The sequence below is a fragment of the Equus przewalskii genome, chromosome 1, assembly GCF_037783145.1.
Source record: "Equus przewalskii isolate Varuska chromosome 1, EquPr2, whole genome shotgun sequence".
Lineage (NCBI taxonomy): Eukaryota > Metazoa > Chordata > Mammalia > Perissodactyla > Equidae > Equus > Equus przewalskii.
The window spans coordinates 96,445,623-96,471,024 of record NC_091831.1 but is presented as its reverse complement, the minus strand read 5'-3'; the positions used below and the strand labels follow the sequence as shown (position 1 = coordinate 96,471,024).

Below are 25,402 nucleotides of genomic sequence, written 5' to 3'. Positions count from 1 at the left end.
AAATTAACTGTTCTTTCTTAATTTACTTAGAAACTCAACATAAGAGTTTTGCGCAGCAATCTCATTGCTTTGAAGCCCTGAATGGTGATTTCTCTCTGCATTTGGTCAGGCCTCATTTGCTGAACTGAATATAAAGTTGTTATGTTGCTGTAGGTCAGACGTTATCTCTTGAATCATAACATCAACTCCTAGCCACGCATAAATCTGCAGACCCTAATGGATATTAGCCCCTCTTCCTATTTATATTTGTTTTCTTGCTACTTTGTCCTTCTCCAGAGTATTCTGGCAAGCAAAACTTGAAAGGAAATAATAGAAGTATCAAAGAAGGAGTGTTAGTGACTAGAAAAGCTCAGAACTTGAATGTCTACACAGGCCGGGCAGCTAACATAAGTGCAAGGGGCTGGAAGAGTGTAAAACAGTGTGCATTTAACTGCTTGTGTTGCTATACCTGCCTCATTATACCACCTTTAAAACACTGTGCAGGGCCCAGCAAAGCAACTAAACGAAATACGTCTATACCAGTTTCAAAGTCCAGCCAAGGCCAGAACAGTTGTTCTTCCTCTGAACATCCAAAATGATTCCCATTTTAGTGTGTGTGTCACCTAGTGTGTGTGTTCCTAATAGGCTGTAAGATCCTTGAGGATTGACATCTTCTCTTCTCTCTCTTGATGATCCTCTAAATGCCCACCCTGCACTTTAAAATTGTACCATGTGTCCACATGTCCTACACTGTGCTAGAGGTATAGAAATGAAGGCAGTCTTTTGGGTGTGGTGGGCACATAAGTCACCTTTGAAAGTAGGGACCATGCTTTTTTCTTGCCAACTCCTAGCACAGGGTCCTGTACATGGTGAGAGCTACATAAATGTCCATTAAATGAGTGAGTCAACAGTAGACTCATAACTATTTCTGGGGATGATGTTGCCGACTGAGCCTGGTTACCAACCTTCAGAAAACCCTGTAATTCTTTCCAAAGCACAGGACCCCTCCTAAAAGATATCCATACACAAATTTGCATGCAATTTGAGGGGAATTAGCAACTGTTCGTGTATCCCTATTGGTCACTGAAACCTAGTTAGAAAACTCTTGGCTGGAACAAGCAAATTTTCCCCAAATAAACTGGTCTAGGGTTTTGGGAGATGGTGCTAGAAATGGTGATGGTACTAGTGTCTCATTGGGGTTCAAGGTTCCTCAAGAAGTCACTCTGGTCCCCTTGGATTGCCACGTTGCTCCATCAATTTTGGAGTAACTTGCTTGACTAGTCAAGGGAATCTTTCTTTTGGGAGTGGTTTCTCTCTTTTCTGCTAAAAGCTCTGAAGTTTTTTGTCTTCAATTCAACCTCCACTTTAGATAAAAATTGTATATACTAGGAATATGATTCCTACATCTTACCTCATTAAATAAGTTTACTTATATAGGTGGATAAAAGCTCTGACTTCCCTTGTACGTCAGTGCTCAAGACTTTGCCCTTCTGTGTTTTATCCACATCAAATTAACCAGGTTAAATTGGAGGTAAATAACGACTCAGTTGGAAGAAAGAGAATGAAAACCAAGCAAAGATGAGTGGCATTTATATATGCATTTACATATATATATGATCTGTACAGCTTCTACTATGTCCTTGTGTGTAACAGTGCATGTGGAAAAAAGTGCCTGAAATTCTCACTTATGGAGCATCTACAGTCTGTCTCTGCACAGGGCATGTGCACATTACAGCTCATTTAATTGTCATAGAAGTATTTAAGTGATAGGTAATATTTTCCCATTTTAGGGATGAAGACATTGAGCTTGAAGAGGTTATGTAACTTGAACACAGTCATTTGGATAAGAAGTGGCAGAGTTGAGATTCACATCCCAGAGCTGACTACCAAAATACTCTCTTTGCACTATGGAAAGGGGGGGCCTTGTTGGGGAGAATATTCTGGAGCAGTGCTACTCAAAGCATCTGGTCCGTGAACTGTTGATCCACCTGCTACTGCAAAGATATAAGGAGATTGTTGTCCTAGGATATAACTGAATACAATCACAGTGCTTCCTTCCTTGACAAAATCAGCTGAACTAAAACTACGTGCTTAGTTACATAGTTGATTTACATTCGGGCTCAGGGCTCTTATTTCATCACAGATAAGAGTTCATAAACAGTTCACAGGCAAACACGCATCTGGGGCCCATGCTCTGAGAAGCACTGGATTTGAATAGTATCATGATGCTCTTACCCTGCAGAGGCTATTAGCCATCTAGCCTGACCAATGAAGGCATTTCTGGTGGGAGACACCATATGCATAGGAAAGTTGGGTTCTGTAGCTACTTGTTAATGTTATTCTACCTATTTGAAAATAGTTTTGGTTCGTGTCCATCCGCCCATCTGACAAGTAGGCTGGATGCATTTGGATGGGCTGGTGTGAAGCCTGGAGGCCCGGATAAGGGTTAGGATTGATGTTCCACTGGTGTGCACCGGTATGGCGATGCCGATTTTTAGTGTATTTAAATGCTTTCACTCCTGTGGGTTAATAGCCACTGCTCATGCCCATCAAGTGAAGCCCCCCACCCATTCCTTCAGTATCCTGTTCTCCCTCACTCCTCTTCCATGATCCCCCAGGACCTTATTGAGATTCAGAAATGAAAGGTGTAAAACCTGGCAAAGCAGAACTCTACCCCACTGCTATCACCAGTATCTGCTCTAATTGGCCATTGTCTTTTTCAGATGAGTTTTTCAAACTGTTGTATGTAACTCACAGATAGAGGCAGGAGCACCTTCTCTCTTTGCCTCCCAATCTGTGGCACTAGAAGGAAAGTTCAAAGTTGATCTGGGAGAACTCACAGGGACACAGGGGTGGAGAGACTGCTCCTGCTAGTCATCATACAAGATGGTCTGGGGCAGGTTTCAGAGCCAGGGGCAGAGCTAAGGGATCAAAGGGCCAGCGAAGATGAGCGCAAGGGACAGTGGGTAGAAACAGTGAAGGAAGGTGACACCTACTATTGCCTAAGACTGGGCTTGTGCATGTCCCTGGTGCCATATTGGGTGAGGTTTCTGGTTTGTTGGTGAGAAATGGAATGGGGAATTTGGAAAGACAAGACTTAGGGGGCACATAACCTGTAAGAAAAGATGACCGCCAATTCTCCAAAAGCTCTGTTAAACAAATAGTCACATGTCGCTTTGCAATGGGGATGTGTTCTGAGAAATGTGTAATTAGGCAATTTCATCATTGTGCGAACACCGCAGAGTTTACTTACACAAACCTATATGGTATAGCCTACTACACACCTAGGCTATATGGTACTAATCTTACGGCACCACCGTCACACATTCTGTGTGACATTGACCCAAATGTTATCTAGAACATGACTGTATGTGAAGTTTAAAGCCTTGTGTATTGATGTGGACATTTGATTAGTGTCAGGGGAGCGTTTATTGTAGCCCTGATTCTACTGGCACTTAGCTTCATAACCTTGTATGAGGCCTTGTCACTTTATGAATCTATAAAACAGAGAGTTAAGCTTGCTAAGCTTCCTCTCTGTGCTCAAATTCTAGGCTAAGACACAGTCTCTGATTCATATTTACCCAGAAAGACATGGAAAGGCAATCACAGAAGACTTAGCTGTCTGCTGTGTCATTCATGGCTTAAGCACAAATTCACCAATAAAAGATCCAGGGAAGGTCCAGCATAGATAAAAAGGATACATTTGAAATCCAACCCACACCTTCAGCCCTGCTGTTCCAGTGAATATAGGGCCTTTTTGCAGTTACTAAGGAAACCATTGTCAGTAATGGCTTAGGAAGCCTGGGCGGAAAGGATGGACACAGAGAAGCTTTGTGCAGAGGAGCCCATCGCATGGAGTCTGGCAGCGACACCAACATGCTTAGTGACTGATTCAGTCCTCACTGTGAAAGCACGAGAGTCCGTTTGATGGGGTCGATAAGCTGGGAAGCCACAGGCCCTCTCGCTTCCTTCTCTACCACCTACTACAGTTCACAGAGCTACATGGCTGGATTGGCTTAGTTTTGACTTCTCTGCTGGGTGCCTGTCAAGATGAAGGATGTGCAAACTTAATTCAGTTCCCAGCCTCTCCGAGCTTGTTTAAAACTCTAAAAGTCACTGTCTCTCAACTCACGCCAGCACTGTGTAACGATTCTGAGGATGTTTCTAGAGACAATTGCCAAGGGAATAGATTTCTTGTTGCTATGTCTTTATTAGTCTGAAGTTGCAGAATGTTTGCTCCAAAAGGAAAACAGGGACAGGTCCAGGGACCCAAAGAAATGAAGGGGGGTCTATGTACCAGGTGGTGCATGTGAAAGACACAGCAGGTATTCAAGAAACTAAATAGGCCTAACCAGCTTTTTTCTTTGCCTTTTGTCATTATTAAGTATTTAAATTAAAATATTTAAATTTAATTTAAGTTATAAAAGTTAATTTTTAATTTAATTTTACTTATAAATTTAAAATCATGCTATATAAAATATCACATTAACTCAGATATACTACTCTTTGCAGGCTCACGTGCATTGCTTGAGGAAATATGAGTGGCAAAAGCAATTACTTAATTTTCATGACTAAAAATAAAATAGGGAAAACCAACAACAAAAAAAATTTAAACCATGTACCCTCACCATGCAGTTCTAACCACTGTTAACATTTTAGTGCATTTAAATCATTTTAAAATTTTTAAATAAAATTGGGATCATAATGGATGTGCTATATTATAGTCAACTTACTGCATTTTAACGCTATATCATGATCATATCACCATGGTGGTGTCTATTCATCATGATATTAATATTCCATTATGTGAATGCACTCAGATTTGTTTGACTAGTAACATAGTCAACTATATTATGCACAAGTCATTACAGTCGACGATATTACAGACAAGTAATATACTGGTGCACATTTAGGATTTTCTGTTATTTAAAATTATTTTCTTAAGATTAAGTTCTGGTATTTAAATTGTTAACTCCAAGAGCTTAAACATTCTTAAGGTTTTTGAAATGTATTTCCACATTGGCCTTTGGAAACACTGCAGTGGTGTGTCCTTCCACCAGTCACAGACGATGGGAGTGCCCGTGTGTAGCCCTTGACGAGCACACCGTTATGATGTGGGGAGTGAGGGCGAACCCGCCTGAGACAAAATCATGCTATGTTACTGTAACATTAATATGCATTTTATATCAAATGAGGTTATTTTTTTCTTTATATCAATTACACTTATTTTGTTGTTTTCTTTTCAGTTTAGTTTGTGATATTTCAGGCTAGCCAGACATATTTACGTTTTCTTTATTCAATCATTGATAGTTTCCTTTATGATTTCTTCTCTGAGGACATACATTGAAAGACCTTCCTGGCTTGTGGATGATAAAAAATATGAATCTATATTTTATTCTTCCTCTAATAATTCAGTCTTTTTGACATGTAATCCTTTAATCAAAAGGGAATAATTTTGTATTTGGGGCAAGATTTTCCCCTAAAACGTTAATCAATTGTTTTTATCTCCATCGTAATCCATTTTCTGGTGACTTGAAAGACACCTTTATCATAAGCAGACCTCCACATATTCCACAGTCTTTGGTGCTTTCTGTATTCTTCTCTTCATCTGCTGCTGTGTTTTGCATCAAAACCGTAACATTTAATTATTGTAAGTGTTTAAGATCTTTTGCCTATCTGTAAGGGAAATACTCCATTATTATTTTTTACTCTTTATTCCAAAATTATTCTTGGATATTTTTGCTATGTATTCTTCTAAAGTGCAGTTACTTTGTCTAATCTGAAAATCCCCATTGGAGTTTTGATTTCCCCTGCTTTGATAGACTAATATGAGGAGAATTGATATTGCATGGTATTAGGCCTTACTTCCCCAGAATTTAGAATATTTCTTCATTTATTTAAATTTTATTTTTTATCTCTTGGTAAAGTCCTACTTATAATATAACCCTTGGGGTATTTATTATTAATTCCATTTCTAGATATTTCATAGTTGGGTTGCTATTGTGACTATTATTATGCTTAATAATTTATTTTGCTGTTTTATAGAAAGAAAATTGATTTTTGTATATTTAATTTATAACCTGTCTACTTACTCAATTCTTGACTTATATCTAATAGATTTTCTGTTTCAGTTGATTCCTTTGGTTTGTTTTAGTACATAATCAGTCTTCAAATAAAGATAATGTGATCCCTTTCTTTATAATATATATGACTCAGTTTTTCTTATCTTATTGATTTGTTTGGAACTTGTCAAATAATAGTAAATAACAGTGGTGGTGTTACCAAACCTGAAGTGAGTTCGCTCACCCGTTGCGCAGCAAGCCAATTTCTGACACCGGGTGTGGTGGAAGAAAGTAGGAATTTTATTTTTGCACAGCGCTGAGCAAGGAGAGAGGGCAGCTAACGCTGAAATCCCAAACTCCCTGAAAAGCTAAAAGGAAGGGTTTTTATTTGGGGGTTTAGGTAGGGGAGGGGGAGCATGTGGCCTTGCTGGTCAGCAGCTTTCCCACCAGCCCGTATTTCTTTGTGGGGAGGAGATGGTCCAGGTGCTTGTCCTTGACGATGTTTGTCTCCACGGAGGATAGTGGATTCTGGAGCCAGGAAGCCAGAGAGTAAGCAGGGAATGAGTGTTTTGGTTTTAGCCCATATGTGCTGGGTTTAATGTGGGGAAACTGATACTAGGGTCGGTATCAGTGGGAGCAGACCATCGTTTTGGCCATAGTTTTCATAAGAACTGTGTATACCAATTATGATTTTGGCTATTGGATTTATATAAAACATTTGCTATTATTATTGATAATAATAAATACTTGTATAATGTGTAATGGGCCAAGTACTAAACTAAATTTTTTTATATATATTAACTCACAGCATTATCTCAGCAGCTCCTTGAGATAGGAGGTATTATTATTATTCCCATTATACAGATGAAAAAATTGGGGCACTGAGAGGAGAAATGATTTTTTCAATGACCATACAGCTAGTAAGTGGCAGCACCGGGACTGAGACCCCAGCAATCTGGGCCCCAGGGCCTGTGTTAAACCCACCACACCATGGTGCCCTCTCAGGTTTAGGAAGTGTCCTGGTGGGCTCACACACTATGACTTGTATCAGAAATGGATGTATCTATCCAGAAGTTCCTGATTTCTTTCTCCTCTTCCTTTTGATCTCTTTAGGTATTAATGTTTATGTTAGTAGATTTCTTAGTGACTTCATCTCCATGCTATTCTTTGAAAAATACTCTCTAGATCATATTGTAGAATTATTTTTATATATTCCTATTCATGAACATAAACGATTTTTTCTTTAATTGGGAGATAAACATATATATATATAATCTATCTATGATATCTATCTGTCTATAAAGGAAGTAGGCTTGCTGTCTTGCTTATGTGCTATAATCAGTTTTTGGTATTAGGGTTATGCTAATTTTTTTTTCCATTTTTTATTGAGTGGTAGTTGACATATAACATTATATTAGTTTCAGGTGTACCACATAATGATTTGATATATATATGTACTGAAAAATGATCACCCTACTGTCTCATTAACATCCATCACCACGTAAAGTTATAAATTTTTTTTGGTGTGATGAAAATTTTTAAGATCTATACTCTTAGAATCTTTCAAATACACAATACAGTATTATTAATGATAGTCACCATCCCGTACATAAAATCCCAGGACTTATTTATTTTATAGCTGGAAATTTAGAAATCGTAATTTTCATCTCAATATTAAAGTTTTTTAATATTATCTGAGTCCTTATTATCTATTTCTATGCCTTTGCTATACTCTTATCAATGTGGTATGCTCTTGATTCTTTCTGAGAATATAAACAAGAAATTTCCCAGAGTTTTCTCATTTCTGGCACTAGGTCTATTTCATAAAAAGACATTTGTTTGGTGTATTCAGAATGCTACCCTTTTAACGACATAGTTGTAACATCTTTCCTCTGTGTATGTTTATAGATGGTGTTCAATGATGCCCAGTTTTATAAAAAGAGATAGGATTTGCCAGAAATTGTTATAAGTCTTTTGGGGCAAATACTAATCTCTATGCACTTATAACTTGGGCTTGGAAACAAAAAACAGAGGCATGTGCAAGATTTGAGGACTGACTGGAGACCATTGCACAAAGCCAGCACCTCCAAAGGTGACAACCACTATCAGTGAACTAGTGAAACCACAATTTGCAAAGTTAGAAACTGGGGATGCTTGATTGTCTTGGCTATGGTTTTGGGTAGAGCAGAAAAAAATAGAAAAGTCTTTGTTCATGATTTCTGAACCCAAACCCTCCTTCCAGTAGGTTTGGCATCAAATTCAAATGTACAGTGTCATCTAGAAGTCCTCAAGCAAAGCTTTAGCATGTAGTGGTCCCTGATTTGTAGTCCCCAAGTACTTAGGGGAGAAAACACAAGTTCTCTCTGTAGGAAAGAACATTAAAACCATTCCACAAAGATGTTCCTCAAGTTCAAAAATTATAAATTTAGAATCTTTTAAAATCATAAAATATTTGAGCAAACAAGCCTACATTATTGACCTTAAACAGAAGAATCAAACTAATGAGTGATGCCCACGAAGACTATAAGCAGGAATAATCAGGTGGAGAATATAAAATTACTGTGTTTATAGTGTTTCAGAGATAGTTTTTGAGGTGGTTAAGTTAAAAAGCAGATTCAATAAAGCTGAAGAGAGAATTATTAAAATGGAACATCAATATGAAAAAATATGCAGAATCACAGTGATAGAAAGAAAAAAATATGACAGTAATGAGATATGGAGGGCAGAGTCAAAATAAATATGTTTACTAGGAGTGTAAGGCTTACCTTTGATTTCCTTGACAGGGAATAGAGGAGAGCAATATTCAAAGAGATAATGGGTGACTTTTTTCTAAAAATGATCTTTAGTGTCAATAAATTACACATAAAAATTAAAAATAGATCTAAATGTACTTCAGAATATGAAAGATAGAGAAAATCTTACAAACTGCTAAAGGTAATTCTACTACTCATTTATTGGCATACTGTATAGCTTTTTAAACATTTTTCTAGGGAGCAGTAACTTTTTAAAGCTTTTGGTATGTGGATCTTCTCTTGATTAGATCATGGAGCCTCTTCTGCTCTGAATTTTTGTATTTTATTGGCAAATCATAGCAATAATGTCTGAAAGTTTGTGTGTGTGGGGTTGGGGGTAGCCACCTCTGCTTTCAATGCCAAATCTTCATCAGAAATCACATCATTACATGCTTTGTGTTTTGCTTTTTTTCCACCTATCATTAAGTCATAAGAATTTTCCGTATTGGTATAGGTTGTTATAATTATTTTAATGGCTTCATTATATCCCATCAGATTTATTCCATTGTAATTTCATCAGCCATTTCTTCTTTATTAGATATTTAGGGTTTTATTTCCTTGAAATTTTGATTATTATATATAATCTTGGTGTAATATACATTTTATGCATATAGCTTCACTTTTATTTTGAACAGTTCCTTAGGAAAAATTCCCAGAAGTGATATTATCATGTCAAATGCCATTGTATTTTGACAGTGCCAGCTTTTATCATAAGAGCACTAAGTATCATAATTTTGAATATATGTCTACCAATTTTCTGGGTGTAAGAGGCATTTTTATCAAAATAATAAAATAGAATGTTTTTCGTTATTTGTTTATTAATTGTTTTTCCTCTTTTGCCTACAATTGATCAGTACTTATGCTTTTTCGATGTATCTTTTGTGGGCCCTATATTTGTCTTATGATATGTAATTTTCTGCAATAACACAAATATTCTTCCCCTATCAATGATGTTAAAAATTATGAGATGATGAGGGTAGTAGTCAATTTTAGAGTCAAATGTACATATGAATTTGATTTCTTTTGGGGTGGGTTATCAAGAAAAAAATTCTTAAAGCATGTGAAAAATTGTGCCTTTGAGTTTGCTTTTGAATATGATATGTAGAGAAGGATCTATACTTTCTAGCAACATTTGTATCTAATATTGGTGTGACAGACATTGTTGGCTCACCTGGCACTCGTTTCTAACACTCTTCTCTCTTACCTGTTTCTTTTGAACATTTTGAACAAGCTACAATATTTAGTTCCCAGACTATTGTAAAGCTGGACTGAGCTCTAATACACAGTCCTGGCAAGAGTTTGCTGGTGTCTCCTTCCTCCGTTTTCTTTCTTCTCTCTTAAATGATGATGCACTGGCTGGAACAACAGCAGCCACCTTGCAATCATGATGGGAAAACCAGCAGAATGTCAGACAGTGTGGCCCTGATTTTGTTAAGACACTGAAATAATGCCATGAACTTCCTAATGCTAAAACTACTAAGTTTGAAAAATAAACCCCCTTTTTTATTTAAACCACTATCATCTGGCTTTCTGCCATTGACTGTGGAGAAAAATTTCTATTAATACAGTCAGGGAAGGAGGGGAGTTGGGTCTTTATTTTATTAAGACTCACTTTTAAACTAATCCAAGCCAGCTTACTTTGTAACTTGCTACTGTGAATCCGTGATAACTGATCAAAATAGAGATAAGAATTTCTAAATTTTATCTGTTTCCTGGATCATTTCCAGAGATGTGAATGTGTCACCTTCTAGAGCAAAAATAAAATTAAATTAAAATTTAAAATATGCTTATAACTTTTGACCAATGGGAACATAATTTAAAGGCATTCCTATACTTGCTATCCAGAGAAGTCAAGTTCAAGTTGACAAATATAATATGTATCCAAGAGAGAATCCATTCTTGCCTCTCCATATCCATTCACTTATAGCCATTACTTATTCATTTATCACATATGTAGGATATGCCATATGACAGGCTGTATGGTCCAGGCCAGGGTTGTAAAGAAACAGATCCGCTCAGTCCTTGCCTTTAAGGATTTTACTTCCAAGCTGAGTGTGGGAAGTGAGAGGATGCCATTCAGATAAACAAATATCTTTAACGCTGTGTGAGAATGAAAAGAATAGAGTAGTAAAAAGAGATATTAATAGTAGAGGACAAAATGGAGTAAGTGACTTGTCCAAGACCCCATAGTCAATAAATGGTAAAAGTTCCCTTATTCAAGGTCTTCTGGACTAGGCTTTTTATGATACTAATCATTGCCTGAAATAAATGGACCAATATCTGGGATACAGAAATACTTTTGCCTTATGCAAATGCTATTATTTTGGCTGTTGTTGTATAGAAGTTGACTGGTATGAAGGAATAACCCCTGACCTATCAATATGGCTCACGTTGTGAAATTTATTTCCCCCAAGTACTTGTCCTTCTTTCAACCTTCAGAAACCTGTTATGTGCTCTGCTAGATGCTAGGGTTGTACTTGTGTATCAGGCGTGCTGCCTGCCCTGAGGGGCCGAAGTCTTGTTCGTGTTCTCCTTGTCTACTCTCCCTTGCCACCAGTGAGGGGACTGACTGAAGAGGAGGGCGTGACTTGACTTCATTTCTTTCAACCAAGCCAGCCATTCTAGAAAGAAGAAAAGCAGCCAGGAAAACATAGTGGAGGAAAAGAATTAGACCTTAGAGCTTTAGCACGTGAAAAGAAACTGAGACTTTTCTCTCTTTTTACAAAGTGATCTTTTCTATTGACTTAAGAAAAATAACTTGTTAAACATCTGTCTTTCCCCTCCGACTGGTGTTGTTTACAGAGAAACAAACTTCTCTTAACTCTGAAGTAATGTCTCCTTCCTTTAGGAAAACAGGTGCCAAATATAGAGCAAATCAGATTTTCGAACAGCTGAAATAAACTGGAGGACTTTCCACTTTCCTTTATCCTTTTACCTAGAAATTTTTTGTGTGAGGCTTACAATTTCCCAGTTTGGAATTTTGTTTTTCCTTGGGATCCTTATGACTAATATTTTTTCAGTTGTTACTGTCCCTTCCCCGTCCTCCATATTACTGTTATTTGGATGTGAAAATCTTTTTTTTTTTTAAATTCAACCCTTGATTCTTTTTCATTTAAGAGAAATGTACTTTGTAAATATGAAGAACTCAGGATCACATTGAATTCTGTCATATCAAATCTCTTTATTAGAAAGAAGGAAAGAGAAATTCAGCTAATATTGATCAACACATGGGGACTTTGAAATATTCCTTATCTCTATGCCAAAGTATATGGAGGGAAGAATTCGCATCCTATTTTACAGATGAGAAAATCAAGCCTAATAGAGTTCGCTCAGTCTGAGATCACACAGTCAGAAAATAGTGAAATTAGGATTCAAACTCAATTCCTATGTAATTTTAAAAACCATGCACTTTCTACCTCCCCACGTAATAGAGTCCTCCCTAGTCTATGTAGGACTTTACGTTGCGTAGTCAAGTCACAACTCACAGATTAGTCTCTATTACTTACTAGCTGTGAGGCTGTGGATAAAGCTTCCGTTCTATGGGTCTGAAGCTCCTTTTCGGTAGAATGAAGAAAACAACAATGCCTACCTCATAGGGCTGTAGTGGGAGTTCACTTAGTTAATACATGTAAAAGGGCTCAGAACAGTATCTGGAACATAGTAAACAAAGTTGTTTGTTAATTGTTATCATTCTCTGTTACTTCATGGATAGTAGTATCAAGTACACATCAGGGCTTTGCTTTCATGCATTATCTTGGTACAGCTAAAAGGTGGTTCTAAATAAATGGCTTTTAAAAAAAAAAATTCCAGTATTATATATGAAGGATCTCCTTCATTGTTCTCCATTGGTTGATAAGTTTATGGGAGAGAAAGGGTATCTCTTAGTGAGATTGTTTACAATCTTTTGTTTCAGCAGTGAAACCCTTTTTTCAAATTACAGATAGAAATACAGCTTCTCTGATTGAAGTCGGGGGAGGTGACTCCAGGTTATCTCCGTCTACTTCCTACCCTTTAGTGCCCTGACTGCCTCTGGGAACCCCTGGACTTAGATGTACTGCAGACTGAGAACCACCAATCCACAAAGCACACCACAAAACACAGTGGGCAGTGACTGAGAAATACTATTAATTCTCAGGTTCTGTGAGAGGCATGTGTCCAGGAGTCCTTCCTCCCAATCTCAAATTGTCTCTACTGAGTTTCCATTATATAGTCACTGTTGACTGCTTTGTTTAACTGGCAGGGTCTGCAGTTTGGTACCAGTGAACTGGAGGAGATGGGAGCCATGTTCTGCTTGGGCCTCCTCATCTTGGAACTCAAATCCGTGAGCTGCAGCCATCACCTCCTGACCCGTGCAGCAACTCTACTGAATGCTGAGGAAGAGGTGCTGGACCACTACCTCCAGCGGTAAGGTGCTCACAGGGGCATGAGGGAAATTTAGACCTTTGTGCTCCCATGGGAGAATATCTCAGAAATGAAAGTGAAATGGACCTGTGGGTCTTTGACAAAGAGAAAAGATGGAGGATTCACCAAATGAAGGTAGGGGCAGTAGTTCTCTATTGGAGCCAGATCTGGACATCCTCAGTTCTTGCTGAGCACAAGGAGGATGCTGCCTACTCGTACACATAAATGCAGATGTCAAGCTACATATATTTCCAAAGATGTATTATTAATGAGTTTTGCTCATGGTAAAGAAGATGAGCTGGGTGACATACATGCACATCTACATATGTTTATATTTGCCAGTTAAGTGTTTATATATGTACAGATATCATTTTGGAGTTGTTACTCAGCAAAAAGAAAAAGGTCATCACACTGCCAATAACTAGGCACCTGGGGACAAGAAATTCTTTAATCTTCTGGTTCTTAAATAGCAATGTTCCTTCTCAGAAGATGAGAGGAACCACCTGAATATGATGAACACATTGGCCCAGAGAACCTGACTCACATCCATGGAACGGAAAGCGTGGATCTCTGAGAACTGTGAGGAACATTAATGAGTCAAGAGAGGGATCACCATTATCCAAATGAGCTCTTTTGATACTCTTTACTGTAGACAAATATTTCAGACTTAACCAGATTCAGGGGCAAGAAGAGAAGATATAATGGCAATGTGAGAGAAGAAAAGATGAAGAAAAGTCAGAGATGTCCGCGCGAAGTCATTGCCTACATTCTGAGCAAGGGAATGGATGGTGGAATTGAGTTGTTCAGGGAGAAAGTGCCTGCTAGTAAATGAGAAAACATCTCATACAGTTCAAGTCCAAGGGCAGAGAGAAAGTCCTTAATACTGGAGCCATCTTATTTCTAGCTCATTTTCATTAATTTTCTGCCTGCCACTGTTAGGCTGCTGTATCAGTATGACTCCTCATCAAATGGCCAGTCAGGCCTAGAAACATCTAGCAGTGTAAATTAACACTGCTTTGGAAGGCACTGGTTTCTCTGAGACTTAATTACCTAAATGCAGTAATTGACTTGCTCATCACACTATGCTATAGATCATAGACTACGGAGACTTAAGTAAATCCAGACCTCTTTCCTCTCTAAAGATGCTGCCACTAATGTCTTTTGTTTTGACATCACAACCACTTCCAGTTACCACCGCTCCCTTCAACACCCCTCAGCCCCTCAAGGCTTGGCATGTTTGGCATCCTTGTGGTGTTTCAGCCTCTCTCTCTGACAGCAAGTGCTTCCACCTGCCAGCTTGTATATTTCAACTGGCCCTTTCATCTTTTCCTTTGCTAAGCTATCTTGGGTGCAGGCATGCCTGAATTTTCTTTCTTGTTTTCCTTTTCTCCCACCCCCTCCTCTGGTCCTCATTGAGGGAAGACTGAGCAGACCTGGCATTGCTTGCTTTCCCTGAATTGATTGCGCCCGTCTGTTTGATCCAATGCCGCGAGGATTAGTTGCCTGTAAACTGGAACAAGAAGAAATCTATCAAGTGCCTTTTCTAATTCAGGTCTAAAGAATTTGCTGTCAGGCTCCAAATACAACGGCAGCTATGTGGGTTATCATAAGAACATAGTATTACCTGCCGTCCATGCCATCCCACATAACCGACTATTCATTTTTAAGTTGCAACCAGTCCAAGGATATTGAAACCTGAGGTCTTCCCCTGAGCTCTGACCCTTCTTAGGTTGGTGCTGCTTCTTAATGGCAGGACGCTTCCACATAGGATGTGATTGATAATGTGTGTTTTGAATAGATCTGAATTAAATTTGAGAGGCGTGGAGTCTGGGTGAAGACCGCAAGATAGAAACTGCCTATTTCACCCAGACATTTGTTTCATAATATATTTTTCTATTCACTGAGGCAGTTGACCAAAACAGATTGTGGTTCCTGCCCAAAGGCCCTGAAAACTACATGGCTGAGAGGAAATTCACCCTGAAATGTCTTGACCCAGAAAATGTTTCAGCCAGAAAGTGTACGTTCATTGAAGGATAGCAGAGGGGAACTTCATAAAATAAAATCTATTGGTTTGAAACCAGCAACAGGCTGCTTGAGTGCCTCTTGATTAGCTGCTGATAAACAGGGCTAAATCATGAGATATAATAATCAGCAGAGCGAATACTAGGAATTTTGTTAGCAACAGGGTTCTTTTTATAATACAAAGGGTGTAACTAAGGTTTGTCAACACAACTCACCTATGCTTTAAAGAGGAGGCCTCTGCCGCCCTCCTCCTCTCCGGCCTCTTTCCTGGGAGTATTTGCTATAACAGGGCTTATACTTCAGGACGATTCTTTTTATCTTGCACAGAAATACTGGAGAAAAGAACAGGGCAAGCTCTTACCTAAAACTTTATTTTAAAGAAATGGGAGGACATAATATTTTGAATCTTCTTGGCCCCACAGACAGTGTTAACCCCTGAGAGTGATGTGCTGGGAACATAAAGTGTGGCTGTACGCCATGGACATCATGTTTTCTGACGATGGTTTTCATGCCTCATTTACCATAAAAACAATCAGAGTGTAGTCAACATCCACAGAGCGACTTACCATTTTTCCTGAGCGGAGAAGGAGCAGAAATGGTTGATGTTTGCCCAATGGCTGAAGCTTAAAACATCGTGCATGCATTCTTCTTTTGGCTTTTCTTTTACAGTTCTCTCCTTCCTCGTTGCTCATTTGAGAAATGTCTGCAGCCTCATTAAGGCGTCTTTTGATATTCTTTCCTTTCGTCTCCCTTTCCCCTTCCTTTCAATCTTAGCTCTGGAAATTGTGTGTGCACTGCAGGCATGCTAAGCTGCTTCTTCAGGAGGCACCGTTTATCCACTGTGACAGGTCTTTTGCAAAGTCATTTAACAGTTTTGCCGAGTCAGCCGCTGTTCATCTCGATTTGTATCCCTCCATTGCCTCCTGCTTTCTCAGCTGGGCTCCCCTATCTCCATTTGTCCCTCCATTAATAACAGGAGAAAGCTCAGAGTTCCTGAGCTGTGTCCTAGGAATGGCTCAGTAGCTCACTTCTTCTCCCACATTATAGTCCCATTACTTTAACTGGGCTCCCCTTAGCATCAAGATAAGTTAGTTTAGTCCTCTCCTTAGTTTGATGAGGCAACACTAAAAAAATAGAAATCTTTCGTTGACTTTAGAAAACATCATTATATTTTTAATAATTCAAAAGATACTTGATTTTCATTTTTTTAAACAAAATACAATTGTCTTTCTGAATAAGAAAATATAATGTGAAAAACACACAAAATCACCCCATCCCTGTCTTCAATCACCCATATTCCAACCACCTATAAAGAACCATTGCCAGGGACCAGCCTGGTGGTGTAGTGGTTAAGTTCGCGTGCTGCACTTCAGCGGCCTGGGGTTCACCAGTTCGGATCCTGGGTGCAGACCTACACACTGCTCATCAAGCCATGCTGTGGTGGCATCCCATATACAAAATAGAGGAAGATGGGCACAGATATTAGCTCAGGGTCAATGTTCCTCACCAAAAAAAAAAAAAAAGAACCATTGTCAACATTTTGGTGAAATTATATTATTTTTTTCACCAATGAATAAACGGACATATAATACCCTTAACAACAATGTAAAGGAGTGCCCTTTCCTGCAACTTTATAAGCACTTTTTTTAAATAGACTTTATTGTTTAGAGCAGTTTTAGGTCCACAGTAAAATTGAGAGGAAGGTACAGAGATTTCCCATATAACCCTTGTCCCCACACATGTGCGCCTCCCCTATTATCAACATCCCCCACCAGAGTGGTAAATTTGTGACAATTGATAAATTGACATTGACATAACATTATTGCCCAAAGTCCATAGATTACCTTAGGGTTCACTCTTAGTGTTGGACATTCTATGGGTTTGGATAAATGTATAGTGTAAGTGTATCCGTCACTGTAGTACCACACAGAGTAGTTTCACTGCTCTAAAAATCCTGTGTTCCCCCTGTTCATCCCTCCCTTCTCACTGATCCTGGCAGCCACTGATCTTTTTGCTGTCTCTGTAGTTTTGCCTTTTCCAAAATGCCCTATAGTTGAAATCATACAGTGTGTAGCCTTTTCACATTGGCTTATTTCTCTTAGAAATATACATTTAAGTTGCTTCCGTATCTTTTCATGGCTCAATAGCAAATTCCTTTTCAGTTATTGTTGTTAGTGCCAAGGAGTTGATTGTGACTCCTAGTGACCCCCTGTACAGCAGAGCAAGACACTGCCAGTCTTTTTTGCACTATCCTCTCACCTTCTGGCGCTGTATCAGACAGTGTTCTGCTACTACTCATTGCATTGTCAAGGCCAAGGTTTTGGAAGTGAGTGGTCAGGTCCTTCTATATCGTCTGTCTTAGTCTGGAAGCTCCACTGAAACCTGTCCACCATGGATGACCCTACTGGTATTTGAAATACCACTGGCATAGCTTTCAGCATCACAGCAACACACAGCAGCCACAGTATGACAATCCACAGATGGGTGGTGTGGTTCCTTGATGGGGAAATGACCGGGGGCCATGGCAGTGAGAGCACTGAATCTTAACCACTAGACCACCAGGGCTGGCTCCATTATTTCATTGAATGGATGTACCATAGTTTATCTATTCACCTACTGAAGGACATCTTGGATGCTTCCAATTTTTGGCAATTATGAGTAAAGCTGTTATAAACATCCATGTGCAGGTTTTTATGTGGACATAAGTTTTCAATTCCTTTGGGTAAATACCAAAGAATCTGATTGCTGGATCATAAGTTAAGAGTATATTTAGTTTTGTAAAAAACCACCAAACTGTCTTCCAAAGTGACTGTACCATTTTGTATTCCCATCAGCGATAAATGAGAGTTCACATTATTCCAAATCCTTGTCAGCACTTAGTGTTGTCAGGGTTCTGGATTTTGGCCATTCTAAAAAGTGTGTAGTGGTATCTCACTGTTGTTTGAATTTACCATTTCCTTGATGATGTGTGATGTGTTACATCTTTTCATATGCTTCTTTGCTATCTATATATCCTCTTTAGTGAGGTGTCTTTTAAGGTGGTTGACTCATTTTTTAATCAAGTTGTGTGTTGAGTTTTAGGAGGTCTCTGTCTATTTTGGATAACAGTTCCTTATCAAATATGTCATTTGTAACTGTTTTTTCCAGTCTGTGACTCATCTTCTCATTGTCTTCACAGTATCTTTCACAGAACAGAAATATTTAATTTTAATGAAATCCAGTGTACCAATTGTTTCCTTCATGAATTGTGCCTTTGGTGCTGTTATCCTAAAAATCATTGCCAAACCCAGGGTCCTCTAGATTTTCTCCTGCATCATCTTCTAGGCACACTGGTTGTCTTGCATTGAAATCTTTGCCATTTTTAAGTGAAAATGGAGTGGAGTGCTGTTTAATTTATAGTTTGATCTTTTCTGATATAGATAAAAAACTTCTGTATCATTAGTATTACTTTGTTTAATAAATTTCCATCTTTTGTTCTTTATTCTTTTAATAATCATCTTTTAAATTTATATTTAAATTTAACTTAAATTTCTGTGTTAAAGACATTCAACTTTTGTTTGTCGTGCATATTGCAAACATTTTCCCATTTACCTTTCACATTTTTTATGTAGTTTATTGACATTGGGTGTTTTTGTTTTTATGTAGGCATGATTATGACTCTTTTTCTTTCTTTCTTTTACCTTTGATAAACTCATCCACCTGAGTCTAATAACAAAAAAATTCATATGCACCATGAAAATGTGTTAGCTTATCTATTACTAAGCCAAGCTAGGTAGGTTTATCATGAGTATATTTACATGTTATAATTTCTGTCCATTTTTTACTATTGAATAAGTCTATATTTCTAAATTGTTAACCATTTGCCATAGTAATTACTAAATAATCCACCCTTTATTACTGATTAGTAATGTCAGTTTATGGTATAGTATTTACATGGGCGTGTACCTGGGTATATCTTTTTAATTTTACATTGTGTTCCATTGGTCTGTCTGCCAGGAACACATACTTTTTAATATAGTGGCTGTGTAAATGAGTTATTTAGGGCCAAATATGAACCACTGGGATTTTGACTCAAATTGCATTAAAATTGTAAATTTTTTGGTCTATCGATGGTTTATCTATATTGCTTTTCAAAATCAGATGCTTTGCTCCACTTATTCAGATCTTCACAAATAAAGTATTTTAGGGGTTCTTTTGTATCCTTTTCATGTACTCTCTACGAATAGTATCACTTTCAGTCTTAATATTTAAAATTTTCTTGTTACTCTAAAAAGTCTTTTTCATTATATTTTTCTAATTGATTGTCTTAGTTATATAGGACAATTCTTGATTATTTATATTTTTTTTTGGAATTTCACCTAATTCTGTAGTTATATCTAAAAGTGTTTCCATGGATTTTTCTGTTTTTCTAGATAGATCGTAGTATCACTTATACATTTTGACAGTTCGCTTTGCTCACTTTTTATTCTTACCTATAACCTCAGTTAGAGTTCTGAGAACATTGTTTAAGGATTATGATTCTATGGGCATCCTCACTGTGAACCTAATTTCAAAATGAGAATGACTTTCAGAGTTTAAGAATTAGCTAGAATGTCTATCAGTTTGTTATTAATGTTCAATGTCTTCTTTATTAATTATTCTTTTTTCCTAGCTCACTAATTAAAAAAATCAGAATTGAATGATTAATTTTATCAATTTTTTTGGCATCTAGAAAAAAGATTATTTCTTTGAATTAGTATAGTCTTACATTATGCTAATAGATTTTCTAATATTCAGCCATCCTTGAATTTCCAAGGAAAATATATTTGACTATTATCTAAAACATTATTGTGTCATAGAGGTTGATATGGTTTACTGGGAGTTTAGGAGTCTTGTGCCCATATTTGTAAGTGAGTGAAGTCTGTGTTTGGTCTATATTGTTTGATGATCTGGAACACTTTAAATTTCCCAGGATTTATCTGCATCTTGACCACATACACATTGCCTATAAAACCATCCATGTCCCATTTATTTGAAACAAAAACGTTATTTTTCCACATCTTATTTTCCCATATGAGGATTATGTATGGAATTTAGACTGTCTCATAGTCATCTTCAGAGCATTTTAATGTTCAAATTTATGATTAATTGCTCTCATTGCTCATTTCTAACCATTCTGTGTAATCATGAACTCATTCTTTTTTCTCAATGTTGATTCATCTCACAGTTTTTCCGAGAACATCTTTAAATAATTTTTTCTTTTTTTTTGGTAAAGTAAATCGATGGTATATTTTTGGCATATTAATATACGTGTGAATATCTTTCTCTTTCTTTTACATAGAAATTCCACGTTGCCTGTCTGGAGATTTCATTAAAACAGTGTAGACACGGCTCAGTTTACTCTCGTATTTCATCCTGTGATAGTTGGCGTAATTTTTCCTTATTTGTATGTACCCTGTTTTTTTCTGCCTTAATGGTTGTAGTAGTTTTTCCTTGTTCACTTACACACAAATTATTTTTCTACTACAACAAAAATATTTCTTTTCTTTTTTCTTTTTTTTTTTTTTACTTTTTATTGAGATTATGGTAGTTTACAACCTTGTGAAATTTCAGTTGTACATTATTGTTTGTGAGTTGTGTTGTAGGTTCACCCCTTCACCCTTTGAGCCCACTCCCCACCCCCTCTTTCTCCTGGTAGAGCCACTAATCCGTTCTCTTTGTCCACATGTTTAACTTCCACATGTGAGGGGAGTCATACAGAGATTGTCTTTTTCCATCTGGCTTATTTCACTTAACATAATATCCTCAAGGTCTTTTTTTAGGTTTATATCCTTTTGATTGATTCCGAATTTGAACATCCCATCCCCTTCTGATAAACCTTTCGATTGTAAGGTAGCAGCGATTCCATTCTCAGTCTTCGTTTTTCTTCCTCTGCAGTGTTTGGGGTCTACTTTCCAACCTCTGTATCTGTCATCTCTTCTACTCTCATCACTTTTACCTCCTCAGCCCAGTTCACCAAATTCTGGAAGCGTGTCCACAGTTTGTCTTCTTGGACTCAATTTTCTACAGCGTGGACTCTCCTCTTTGTTGATAATGCGTTTTAATTTCAGTTATTTTACATTTAGGTTTTGTTGCACCTGTTTCCTTATTTCTTATCAGTTTCCTTTTTGTTTACTCTGTAATTAAGTCAGATGTGTTATCTTTTTATCCAGTGTTGCATAGATTTTTTTCTTTTTTTAATTTTCCTGATGCTTTAACAGGGGCTACCTAATACTGGCTTCTGTTTCCTGTGGCTAGTTGTTTCCCAAAGGGCACCATTGCTCTGTTCGTTGAGAAAGGCATTCATCTTCTCATACATTGCCGAGTGTTTCACCCTCTGGGTTGTTATGATTCCTACTTCCTCCTCTTCCAACTTCTATTTCATTTTTTTTGTTTATTCACCTTTGAATCACAAGAGCTCGATTAAGGCTCATAATCGCTCAACAATCCAGAGTTTGGATGTTCCCTAAACCATTTTGTAGTCCAGCTGGATGCAGATAGTTCCTCTCATTTTAATATGAAGCAACCTGATTTGGGGGATTCTTTCTCTTCAAGAATTCATGGGGGCTGGCCCGGTAGCACAGCAGTTAAGTGTGCACGTTCCGCTTCTGCGGCCCAGGGCTCTCGGGTTCGGATCACGGGTGCAGACATGGCACCACTTAACAAGCCATGCTGTGGTAGGCATCCCGCATATAAAGTAGAGGAAGATGGACACGGACGTTGGCTCAGGGCCAGTCTTCCTCAGCAAAAAGTGGAGGATAGGCAGCAGATGTTAGCTCAGGGCTAATCTTCCGCAGAAAAAAAAATGATTCATGGTATTTTGGCTTTTATGTGAGAGTACAGATTTGGCATGATTCATTGGGGAAGTTAAGGAGAAATGACATAAAAAGTTTTATCTGTATCTCCAGAGACTCTCTGTCTCAAGATAGTCAGTTAATATTTGCTGAATGAATACGTAAGTAATTGTGATTTAATATTATCAATGAATGAGTATTCAAAATAAGTTCATATTTTAGAATCCTGTAAGAGGAAATTAATGATGATTGTGATGATGATGATGATGATGATGACAGAAAATACTTGTATCAGTGACATGTATTCTTCTAAGTGCTTTACTTATGTAATTGTATTCAAGCCTCTCAATAACACTATGAGGCTGGTATTATGATGTTCATATTACAGATGGGTGCATTGTGATTCAGAAAGACTATGTGGCTTGCCTGAGATGACAGAGCTGGTCAGTTGTAGAGCTCTGATTTGAAACCAGGCAGTCTTGCTAAAGAATCAGTACTCTAAGGGGCCGGCCCGTGGTGCAGCAGTTAAGTTCGTACTTTCTGCTTTGGTGGCCCCGGGTTTGTCGGTTTGGATCCCAGGTGTGGACCTACACACCGCTTGGCAAGCTATGCTGTGGCAGGCATCCCACATATAAAGCAGAGGAAGATGGGCACGGATGTTAGCTCAGGGCCAGGCTTCCTCAGCGAAAAGAGGAGGATTGGCAGCAGATATTAGCTCAGGGCTAATCTTCCTTAAAAAAAAAAAAGAAAGAAAAAAGAAAAGAATCAGTACTCTTAGTCACCAAGATACATTGCCTCTTAGTAGATAATAATGATAATAGCTAACCCATAATAAGCATTTATTCTCTGCCATGTACAGTGCTATGCACTTTGTATGCATACCTCATTTCTTGTTTAATCTTTTAAACCAGAGGTTGGCCAACTTTTTCTGTAAAGGGACAGATAGAAAATATTTTAGGCTTTGTGGATCATATGGTCTCTTTTGCAACTGCTCGGCTCTGCTGTTGTAGCAGGAAAGTAACCATAGACAATATGTAAATATGTGGGTGTTGCTGTATTTCGATAAAATTTTATTTACAAAAATAAGCAATAAATACTATTTGTCCCAGTGAGTTATAGTTTGCCAACTCCTGCTTTAAGCAATTCTTTGAGGGATGTACTATTATCATCTCCCTTGTACTTACAAAGAAACTGGAGCTCAGAGAAGCAATATAACTTGTCTTATACCCAGGTTGGAAGAATCAGGTAGGGGTAGAACCAGGCAGTATGACTCCATCCCAAACGTTTAACCACTACAAATGCTAAGCTGTGTGGAGTTGTAGATGAGCAATGAATGACACCTCTTTCTTCGCTCATGGATTCCGAACTGAATAAGAAATAGAGCATAGGAGCTAGATAGGTTGAAATAAAACGTATCTGCTTTATTACTGGCATTAAGAATTAGAGAACATAGCCCCACCAGAATTGAACTTCCCCGCCTAGATCTATAGGGGTAGAGCCTACCTTGCCAGGTTTACCGTGCAGAGAAGCAATGAATGCATCTGGAGTTCAGGTCTTGCTGGGAGAGAACAAACACAGGGGGCCATGAACTACCCCTGCTCACTCAGCATCTCTTCCTAACTCTCTGAATTCATGGCATTCTTTGTCCCTGAGAGCGAAGTGAATGAGAACAGGAAGTGGAGTACCAATGTCTGCGCGCCAAAATGAGAAATGTGGGAATGGAGAGAATGGTTTGCCAAAAAGTGCCATTGTATCAAAACAAAGGATAGAGGCTCAGCGCTTCAGATGGCAAATTACACTCTATTTCCATCAATTCTAATGATTGCTACATGGCAGTTCTGATAATATTTCTCTTCCCATAGCTTCTGTCACCTTAATTGTATTCAAATTGTAAAAAGTTAGCCGATGGTATCTAATCTTTGAGAATATTCTTAACTTTATTCCATAGTTGCAGGCAAGGAAATGCCCAGATGTTACAAGGAGGGAAATGTTGGAATTGATATCAGCTGGGAATCTTTTGAGACTGTGACTATCACATGTTGCTTTAAAACATTGAATGACTCCCTAATGAGTCAGGGAAAATGAACTGATTAGTCAGGAAGAAGTGCTAATCTTAGCTTGGGAAAACAACAATAACAAAAACCGTTAGTTTTGTTAGTAGTTAAAGAAAAGAAAATTCAAATACTTTTGGTATGATTTTATGCTGATTTTTCTACAATGAGTAAATAAAAATAATGAAAATCCAATGTTAGCGTGTCTATGAGGAAAGAGGCTTAAAAATATCATACAGCTATCTGTAAATTGGTTTATTTTCCCCTGGAGAGGAATTTGCCAACTTGCAAGAAGGTCCATAAAACCCTTCTATTTAATCCTATGTTTCCAGCTTAAATATCCCTCTAGAAAATAAACTTAGAGAAACCAATATTTAATATGCAGATATTTATAGCGATAAGGATTGTATTCCGAAATAGATTTAAACAACCCAAATTCCTAGCAGTAGTAAAAAGAAAAAAAAAGAACATTGTTGATTAATCTTCTAGGATAATATGAAACCATGAAAATAGTGAGAATATCAATATATATGTGAGATAATAATAATAGCAAAGATTCATTAGAACCTTACCATGGACCAGATGCTGTGCTAAGCACTTTATAAGTATTATCTCACCTAGTTATAGAAATAATCCTGTGTGATAGATGCTATTCCTAACATCCCCTTTTACAAACAAGGAAATTAAGTTTTATGGAAGTTAAGAGGTCTGCCAAATGTCATGAATCTTGTAAGAGACTGCTGGCTTTTGAATTCAATTCTCTGTAACTCCACGGCTCAAGTTCTTAACTTCTATGATAGGCAATCTTTCAAATAATGAAAAAAAAGGCAGAATAATTAATGGTATATACATGCTGACTGCGACTTCAGCAGTGTGCAGAAACAGTGACAGAAGTGGGAACTATTAAATGTATGATCTGAAGCTAATTTAATCTTATTAGCTTGTTTCTCTGTACAGTTCCTAAAAGTATTTGCTAGGGGAATGTACGTCTGAGTGTGTTTGTGTGTAAGGTTTAAAATCTGAGTGACTTAGGCTTATTTTGGCCCAGGAATATCCCTTGATTGTTTCCGTACTATTCAGAAAAGATCCATGTATATCATCATAGGTGCAATGTATGCTGCCTGAGCTTGAATGCATCACGACCCTTGCAGATAAGCATTCAAAAGAGAAAGATGAAAGAGATTGCAGACAGAGAAGAGTTAAAGTAAATTTTCTTCATTTGGCATTTGCTCTTTGCAAAACATTACCATGTAATAACAACCATGAAAGAGAAGCTAAAAGAA

The 25,402-nt window shown here is 37.7% G+C and overlaps 1 protein-coding gene across 6 annotated transcripts in view; it reads left to right on the top strand.

Moving 5' to 3' along the window:
* Nucleotides 1-25,402, top strand: part of AGBL1 (AGBL carboxypeptidase 1) — a 754,053-nt gene that overhangs the window by 522,888 nt on the left and 205,763 nt on the right. For all 6 annotated transcript variants that reach the window (XM_070618166.1, XM_070618156.1, XM_070618162.1 and 3 more), the window contains one exon: nucleotides 13,074-13,237. In XM_070618166.1, coding sequence (XP_070474267.1) covers nucleotides 13,074-13,237 — 164 coding nt within the window. The remainder of the gene's footprint in view (nucleotides 1-13,073; nucleotides 13,238-25,402) is intronic.